Raw genomic sequence first — 9,808 nt, 5'->3', positions numbered from 1 at the left:
TAACTAATTTCAATTGATTTTTAATAAATTCAAAATATAACTCCTGGTGACATGTATAACGGTCGCCCTGAGGCTCAGGTCGTCCCGATTGCATATTCGGGTTCATCGACCCTCAAAACCTTCGAGTAACTAATTTTAATTGATTTTTAATGAATTTAAAACATAACTCTTGATGAAGACGTGTATGACGGTCGTCCTGAGGCGCAGGCATCTCGGAGGTCGTCCCGATTGCATATTCGGGTTCATCGACCCTCAAAACCTCCGAGTAACTAATTTCAATTGATTTTTAATAAATTCAAAATATAACTCCTGGTGACATGTATAACGGTCGCCCTGAGGCTCAGGTCGTCCCGATTGCATATTCGGGTTCATCGACCCTCAAAACCTTCGAGTAACTAATTTTAATTGATTTTTAATGAATTTAAAACATAACTCTTGATGAAGACGTGTATGACGGTCGTCCTGAGGCGCAGGCATCTCGGAGGTCGTCCCGATTGCATATTCGGGTTCATCGACCCTCAAAACCTCCGAGTAACTAATTTCAATTGATTTTTAATGAATTTAAACATAACATAACTCCTGATGACGGTCGCCCTGGACCCCAGGTTATAAAGTTTGTAGACGGTCCCACAAATCGAATGCAATAAACCGAAAATCTCTATCTGACTTACTGCACAAAAATTCGAAGGTTTGGCCTAATTTTGTGCTTTATTTCCTCGACTTTTCTGAAAAAGGTCCGAATCGTGTGAAATTTTGTATTTATTAATTTGGAGCCTATTAATTAATTCTATTTAAAATAAAATTGTCATACCAAAGATGCAGCGGCACACAGCGACCCCTTCTAAAACAAAACAGTAGTTTAGACCGGAATTTTGGACATTTCTTTAATTAAAAATACTTGATGGTTATTGTTATTATTAGTTATAATTGTTATTAAGTTATTTTGCGTTCATTAAAAAACAACATATAATACGCTTTTGCGAATGCCATATATTTTTTTTGCATCTTTTTTTATTGCTTAATAAGCTTTTGCGCATACATAATCTGTTTGGACTTGATTTGCCATTATTTTAATAACTGAAATTTATCAGCGAAGTACCGATAGTTCCGGCATATTTCTTATCAAACCTTATGATTAAAATAATAATTAATGTAAGTTATAATCCATAAATGTTCGTTCATAATAGTTCTTAAAACTTGTCTATAAGTCACAGTAATGTGATAATTTATTGTATAAAAACGATAAAACTGAAACTCAAACAATATGAAATAATATTTAAAAAAAGCATTAAAATTAAATTAAAGCATAAATACTAATTAAACGTGTTTAAATAATTATAAATGTAATTAAGAAACGTTAATGAGAAGGTGGTGTGCCCCCATACAATATTATTTAATTTGATAGGAAAAAACGATTGATATTTCTTTACAAATATTACGGATCAGCAAAACCACACCAACAAAACCAAGATAAAGACTTAATTTTCAAGACCATCGGGTTAATTGGGTGGTGTCAATATATATTTTACGTATAATTTTATTTGATGTAAAAATCATTCTTTTTTTTTACTATGATTGGTTTTATCATTGTTCACCATTATTAAAAATATCAGGGAATCACGTTCACCCTGTAGACAAAATAAATGATCTATTTGTATTATTGAACGTGCAAATTTTTTTTAAGGGATAATAAGCACACCGCCTTCTTTCCAAACAAAAATTAAATTTAACCAAGGGTTAGTAAAAGGAAAATAATAAAAAAAACCTGTGTGTACATACATGGCTTACTTTTGAAGTATGCGTTCGCAAACTGGACTCGGTGGCGAAACCCTTTCCGCATATGTTGCAATGGAAGGGCCTGTTTTTCGCCCTTTCCACCTGCGCGTCGTGGTTGCGAAGGTGCTGCTGAAGATTCGATAGTTGAATAAAGGCCCGGCCGCAGTCTGGTAGATGGCACTTATACGGTCGTTCACCTGTACCAAAAAAAAAATTATTAATTTTCCTTGGATACATACATAGTAGAATATAGAATATATCTTGATAGGCGTAAGAAAGTTGAAGTCAAATGAATGGAGTTCCGCAAGGGACTAAAATCGGGCCGATACTGTTGACTAGTAACCTTGAAAAGCTGTAAATAGAATTCCACAATGTACAACGGATTGGACAGGCATTTTGTTAAGGAAAAGTGGCAGTGAGATTATTTAGGATTTAATATCAATACATACTTGTGTAGATATAAGTATTAATAGACTAAAATGGAGTTCCTCAAGGCCTTAGTGCAGGGCCAATATACTTAAAAATATGAGAAACGTTCTACTCTTTTTGTGTTTCTTTTGATTCTCGAACCCCTCGGAATGGTAACGTCTTAAATGACTTTTCGATTTGTTTTTTTAATAAAAGAAGAGTTTCCCTTCGCAATTTCGGTATCGAACTGGTTCCTCTTATATTAAAAATGTGAAAAGAAGTTCACGGCCAATTTGGATCGGATAATGGAAGTTTTAATTCGGCAAAATTCTTTCTTCCATTCGGCGACAGTTTTTTAATAAAGGAGTTATTAGTTTTATTGGACAGAATATCGACGGATTAAAACGGAGGGTGGCGTTGAGGATTTTCGCCGGGGCAAGACGCTGTCGGACTCGGATATTTCGAAAAAAAAATACCCAGGAATTTTTGCAATATTATCGGCTGTGATGAACATTCGACGAAAATAAAACGAACGTTTGACATACGATATTAAATAATTTTCTTCTTCTTACGTTATCTTAATATAAACATACATAATAATAATGCTGCTAAATAAACGGGACACTTTCTTGCTTGAAGATATACAAAAAGGATATTCACTTATTTGTAAAAACAGTTTTAGTGAAAATAAGATTATCTACAGCATATAACTATTTATAGGGTAACAAGTAAAGTATGACCTTTGTAACCGATGTTCCTTGAGTTATTGGGAGAGTATTCTATTTTTTCAGTCTTTTATTCCAGCTGAATCGTCTCTTTATATTAAAATGCATGCAACTAACTATACATCTGAATATAGACTTTTAGTTACGCCCTTCCATTTTTTACAATTGTTTATTTCCAACTGGAAATTCCTGATTATTAATTATAGATTCTATTTAATCAAAAGTATATCAAAGAAACNGACCTTATGATGATGATATATTTTCCTTTAAACCAGACTTAGTGAGCCACATCATTAAAACCAAAACGCCTTACGTCAGATATGGTATATACAATTTCTTGATTAAAATCCCCTAGCACTTCGTCGTTTATTTAATATTCATGTAAGTACATGTGTTTTGTTAGCGTTTAACTGTGAGTATTATAATTATTTGTTTTTATCGAATAAAGGAAGTAATTTATCCACCCTTTAGATGTCAGCGTTCGTCGTGTGCATACGTACGTATCTACCTACATTCATGCGTGTAGATACGCGATAATACGGTCACACGTCGATGTGAGTATGTAAATAAATAATTAATTCGTGGCTCCGTTTAACATCGGCCGTTCTTCCGCGATGAGAGTGACTTTTTTGTGGCCCTTTTTTTCGTCCACGGTAATAATAACACATCAGGTACCGTACGCATATGGTCAAGTAAATCAAGCCGAAAATTGAACCGCGAGGGTGCAAACGGAACGGGTTACGACGATCGAAAGAATCAACCGGGCCGTGGCGGTAGCATCTGCTTTCCTCCTGCTGGTCTGGTCTCAGTTCACCAGGTCACTGTGACTCCACACCGACATTAGCGTGGTATCGTCATTATTATTGTTGTTGTTGTGGGTCGTCGAATAAAATGCGAGCATCGAAGTAAAAATTGAACGGGGTTATCGGCCTTCACGACCTACATCGAATGCTTAAATTAGTTTTTATTGTCGTATCATCACCGTTCCATTTTATTTATTAAATAGACCACTGGCGACGATTTTGTGCAGTGGAGACAATATCAATAGGCATCTACTAAAATATCATGGAGTTTATTAACCAAGCTGAACTGGTGCTGACCTGTATTAAGGAGTATTGCATTACAAGCTACATATAATAGAAGATGTGCTTTCGGTTAAACCTGATTTCAGGATAAACTAGTTTTGTGTAAGTTTAGGTTGGTCTGGTTTGAAATTTAAATACTAATTAGGTCTAGGAAAACCCAGATTATCCTTAAATATTGTTTGACTGGTAACTAGGACTAGGCGAAACTGCTTCATAATATTGCTCTTCATATAAACTGGTTTGGTCTAGGCAAAACTAGTTTATCTTTAAATAAGGCTTGTCTGGTAACGGATTTAGAACAGACCCATTGGGACTAGGTGAAATTGGTTCACATTATCGCTCTTTGGATAAACCGGTTTATCCTGAAATATTGTTTGGCAGGTAACAGATTCAGGACAAACTAGTTTGGACTAGTCTAAACTGGTTCATAATATTACTGTTAGGATAAACTGGTTTGACCTAGACAATACTAGTTTATCTTGAAGTAGGATTTGACTGGTAACGGATTTAGAACAAACCCATTTGGACTAGGCGAAATTGGTTCACATTATCGCTCTTTGGGTAAACCGGTTTATCCTGATAAATTTTTTGACCGGTGACAGATTCAGGACAATCCAGTTTGGATTAGTCTAAACTGGTGCATAATATTGCTCTTCGAATAAACTGATTTGACCTAGGCAAAACTAGTTTATCTTGAAACATGTTTTAACTGGTAACGGATTTAGAACAAACCCATTTGGACTAGGGGAAATTGGTTCACATTATCGCTCTTAGGATAAACAGGTTTATCCTGAAATATTGTTTGACCGGTAACAGATTCAGGACAAACCAGTTCGGACTAGGCAAAATTGGTTCATAATATTACTGTTAGGATAAACTGATTTGACCTAGACAATACTAGTTTATCTTGAAGTAGGATTTGATAGGTAACGGATTTAGAACAAAACCCATTTGGACTAGGTGAAGTTGGTTCACATTATCGCTTTATCCTGGAATATTGTTGGACCGGTAACAGATTGAAGACAATCCATTTCGGATTGGGGAAACTGGTTCATTATATTGTTCTTTGGATGGACTGGTTTGACCTACGTAAAACTAGTTTATCCTAAACTCGGGTTTGATCTTAAACGTTTTAAATAAGTAAAAGTTAGTATTTTCGACACTTGTGTTCGTTTAGCTATTCAGTATATATAAGGAACAGTACGTTGTTCGTAGGTCATATAGTTACGCACAGAGAGACAGATAGATACATAGATATAGAGAAAAGCGTAGTTACTATCGAAGTCTTGGTGGATTGTGAACACTCTGTTGTGCACGATTTTGGTTGCGTCTAAAGAAGGAAAAAGGGCTTGACCAGGCCGATGGCTAAAGCGATATCTCGACTTTATTATTGTGGCACTTGCTTTTGCCTTTTCAGCGGGGCCCATACGGCACTGGGCACTCCTCTTTAGATAATTCTTTAGCGGCCGCATGTTACTCCAACCGACTACATATAGAAAGGTGTAGTATCATTATTAAACGATTGTATGTGAACCTATTTTATTAAACAACTTATAGCACATGTTCTATTATTCATACTGCTTCATGTTATCATGGGCAAATAAAGTGGGACATATGCAGCATACAGAGTTAGTTATGACTTATGTACATCCTACCCTACTAACAGAGCCACAATTTTTAACTAAAGGGGAGGTTTTAAAGGCTGCAAATATCCACTTCTATAAACCATGCATAAAATTACTAGCCGAACACTCTCCATTTAGTTTGTTGATTATTTATCTGAGAATTATTTAAATAGCGAGCATAATTGTAATCGAAAATAAAATGTAAGAAGTGAGTCAAGGTGGTGAGGCGGGTGACCGCCTTCAGTTTGAGAGCTCAATAAGGAAGAGATAGGATGGTAGAACACCTTTGGAGACATGAAGGACTAATTAGAGACAAAATCAGAAGCACGAAGAGTTAGAAATGTTTAATGTTCTATTTTAGACATAGGATAAGAAAGAGTGGAGGTGCGTGTCCAACCAATTTAGTAAGTTCGAATTAATCAGAATCATCTTCTATGAACAAAATTGAAAAAAGTTTAGTCAACTTTGACCTTTCTCCAAAATCAATTTGCAGTACGTTGAATTTACTATCAGTCCCACTTGTTGCGGTCACTTTTTAAATTCGATTGCATAACAAAACAAGTAAGTATTGCGTCGTTTTGTGCAAGGCGATGCCGTTCGATTTCGCGTAAACTAAAAGTCGAGGCTGAAGCGTATGATAAATGTTCGAAATTTGCCCGTTTCTGTTAACGTGTGGAGTCCGTACAACACCGTCGTTGTTCCGCGCATTGTTGGCGTTGACTTGGCGGACAGTCGGCGAAAGAACGTCCAGCTACACGTCCTCCTCGTTCAGGTGGAAATTCAAGAACCACTTTCTCTTCCCGCACCATGCTTAAGCAATAACAACAACAGCAATATCTATTTAATTTAATTCAGTTCAGTTGCAATTACAATTACTTCAAACCATCTTCAGACATACGGATATTCAATTATGTACTGATGATATTCAATTATGTACCTGTACCTTCTATAGAGTATAGTACGACAATTTTTTGCTTTTTTGATCCTAGGAACAATTAAGTGTGGAAAAGTATATGTCTTATCTTGAAGCAAGCCATTGGATTTCTGTTTTCTATCTTAATAACCTTTGTTCTTGTTCAACTACAGAATCCTTGATCTGAGCAAATCCTTCACCACAAAAGCTCAAAATATTAGGACTACAGTCCTTTCCTTGTTCAACTACAGAATCCTTGATCTGAGCAAATCCTTCATCATAAAAGCTCAAAATATTAGGACCAAAGTCCTTTCTTACGTTGCTCCTTGATGCCCTTCCTTACTTTAGTCCTTAAATTACAATTACGTATAAGAACTTCGAATTATTATCAATTTTTTCGAAAAGTAATTAAAAGTTCAAAGCTCCATGTGCTTGAATCACTTTGACAGGGCTTGAAACCTTCTGAAATACAAATTATAAAGTACTTTTATAAGGTAGTTCGTCAACCAATCCTTGAACACTAGTAGAAAGGACTAGAAGCACATTTTCAAGCACAAATTGCTGGCTTTCGGTACTTAGCTCTGATCTAGTACCTACTTATATTACTTTCAAAGTTTTAGAAACGTACAGAAAACAAATTTTAAAAGTAAATCTCATAAAAACTAAAAATCAGGTAATCGGACTTTTAATTACGAATAGGGTAAAACTGGGCATATTAGTAAGTATTTCTATTTGACTACTCCCACCCTGAAAGCAACGCTTTTTTGAACGAAAATTTATTATAACTTCGTGCGATTGCCTGACCGTTGCCTCTACGTCAAGTGCACATGTGTGTAAGAGTGTATAGGAAGACGTTGTCGTAACCGGCATATGTTTGTCGGAGAGGACAATGTTGTTGCGTGAGCGTATACACGTGTTTTTTTTTATCTGTTTTCGTTGAATTTTTTCTGTATACGCGCGGAGCAGCAACCCTTTCTTACTTACGAAATTTATATCCCTCGTGAAGAACACATTGTGCACCATTTACATACGCGGCCTGCTTCGATCCAACTCGGAATTTATTCGTTTCCTTTTAAATATTTATGGTTGAAATGAAAGTAGGAAAATCTAGAGTGCGAGTTCTCTTGCAGCCCACCGATTGGCTCTTTTTCTGTTACGAATTAACATTTCATTTTATCTATCATTGCCAAACATGTTAGATATTTTGGCGACCTAATTAGGTACCAGAAAGAAAACCGACGCCCCGAATTGATACAAAGCGTTCGAAATGTGATGTTACAGGCGAATGATGAGGATAGAGAAGGTTAGAAATGAGGAGCTATTAGAAATATTAGGAGAACAAAGGACTCTATGGAAGTCGATAAGAAATAGGCGACATAGAGGTTGGCAGGACACTTTCTCAGGATAGTTAGATTCATATTAGAAGTAGAGAAATTACAGAAGGTACTGTGCCGCCCTGCTATTATACAAAATTTAAATTAGGACTTTTGAAGATTAATAGGTACTGTACTTAACAGTAAAAACTGCATCAAATGTAACCAGTGGTTTTAGAATAGTATTATGCCATAGCTGAAGGTTTATCAATAGGTAAAAATGTAGGTTTAAGTTTAAACAACATCTGTTTATTACCTACACAAGTAAATACGTACTTTTAAACATTTTAAATGGTTTTTTAACTTTATGACAATTTCGAGTGGTCAGGCTCAAGGTGTAAAACATTTAAAACATTGTTAAAATTGATTCATTTAGATAATTTAAATTATAATGTTATTAAAAATGGTTTACAAGCGTCTGACTAAACAATCGACAAATGTTGTTAAGTAAATTTATTATCAGAAAAAGAATGAAAAAGTAGTAGTGTGCGACGTGAAATCGACTACAACATAATACTAAAACTTCCAAATGGTCAATTTCAGTTGTGCTTGTGTATGGGCTCTTGTAAGTCACTAACACTATCTGTGATTAATGTTTACACGGTACCCAAATGTTGTGGATTCATTCACCCCAATAATGCATCTCTTAAATTAAATAATTGTATATATGAACTCATGGTAACTGCTGCAAAGGGCAGGTTCATTGTAAGTACTATTCAAATTGCATATGTTATATAGAATCACGAACAATAATTTCTAACAGTTAGACATCCAGGAAAATATTACAATTGGTTATTATTGAAAGTGTAGAGAAAATTAAAGCTAAATCCACAATGTACAACGGATTGGACAGGCATTTTGTTAAGGAAAAGTGGCAGTGAGATTATTTAGGATTTAATATCAATACATACTTGTGTAGATATAAGTATTAATAGACTAAAATGGAGTTCCTCAAGGCCTTAGTGCAGGGCCAATATACTTAAAAATATGAGAAACGTTCTACTCTTTTTGTGTTTCTTTTGATTCTCGAACCCCTCGGAATGGTAACGTCTTAAATGACTTTTCGATTTGTTTTTTTAATAAAAGAAGAGTTTCCCTTCGCAATTTCGGTATCGAACTGGTTCCTCTTATATTAAAAATGTGAAAAGAAGTTCACGGCCAATTTGGATCGGATAATGGAAGTTTTAATTCGGCAAAATTCTTTCTTCCATTCGGCGACAGTTTTTTAATAAAGGAGTTATTAGTTTTATTGGACAGAATATCGACGGATTAAAACGGAGGGTGGCGTTGAGGATTTTCGCCGGGGCAAGACGCTGTCGGACTCGGATATTTCGAAAAAAAAATACCCAGGAATTTTTGCAATATTATCGGCTGTGATGAACATTCGACGAAAATAAAACGAACGTTTGACATACGATATTAAATAATTTTCTTCTTCTTACGTTATCTTAATATAAACATACATAATAATAATGCTGCTAAATAAACGGGACACTTTCTTGCTTGAAGATATACAAAAAGGATATTCACTTATTTGTAAAAACAGTTTTAGTGAAAATAAGATTATCTACAGCATATAACTATTTATAGGGTAACAAGTAAAGTATGACCTTTGTAACCGATGTTCCTTGAGTTATTGGGAGAGTATTCTATTTTTTCAGTCTTTTATTCCAGCTGAATCGTCTCTTTATATTAAAATGCATGCAACTAACTATACATCTGAATATAGACTTTTAGTTACGCCCTTCCATTTTTTACAATTGTTTATTTCCAACTGGAAATTCCTGATTATTAATTATAGATTCTATTTAATCAAAAGTATATCAAAGAAACCCTTACATCATTTGACAAAACTCTAGTCCTTTTTCTACTTTCGAAAAGTCATATATCTACACATTTGTCC

The 9,808-nt window shown here is 35.0% G+C and overlaps 1 protein-coding gene across 17 annotated transcripts in view; it reads right to left on the bottom strand.

The window, feature by feature from the left end:
• LOC108732440 (zinc finger protein 37) overlaps nt 1-9,808 on the bottom strand; it is a 190,593-nt gene that overhangs the window by 26,653 nt on the left and 154,132 nt on the right. For 8 of the 17 annotated variants that reach the window (XM_025978372.1, XM_025978368.1, XM_025978373.1 and 5 more), the window contains 2 exons: nt 1,780-1,973; nt 812-841 (listed from right to left, as the gene is read on the bottom strand). In XM_025978372.1, coding sequence (XP_025834157.1) covers nt 812-841; nt 1,780-1,973 — 224 coding nt within the window. The remainder of the gene's footprint in view (nt 1-811; nt 842-1,779; nt 1,974-9,808) is intronic. The other 9 variants (XM_025978374.1, XM_025978375.1, XM_025978376.1 and 6 more) reach the window with 5 other exon arrangements.

This window comes from Agrilus planipennis, unplaced genomic scaffold, assembly GCF_000699045.2.
Source record: "Agrilus planipennis isolate EAB-ADULT unplaced genomic scaffold, Apla_2.0 scaffold6, whole genome shotgun sequence".
Lineage (NCBI taxonomy): Eukaryota > Metazoa > Arthropoda > Insecta > Coleoptera > Buprestidae > Agrilus > Agrilus planipennis.
Note: the sequence above shows the minus strand (reverse complement) of the source record. Positions and strands in the feature narration are given on the sequence as shown.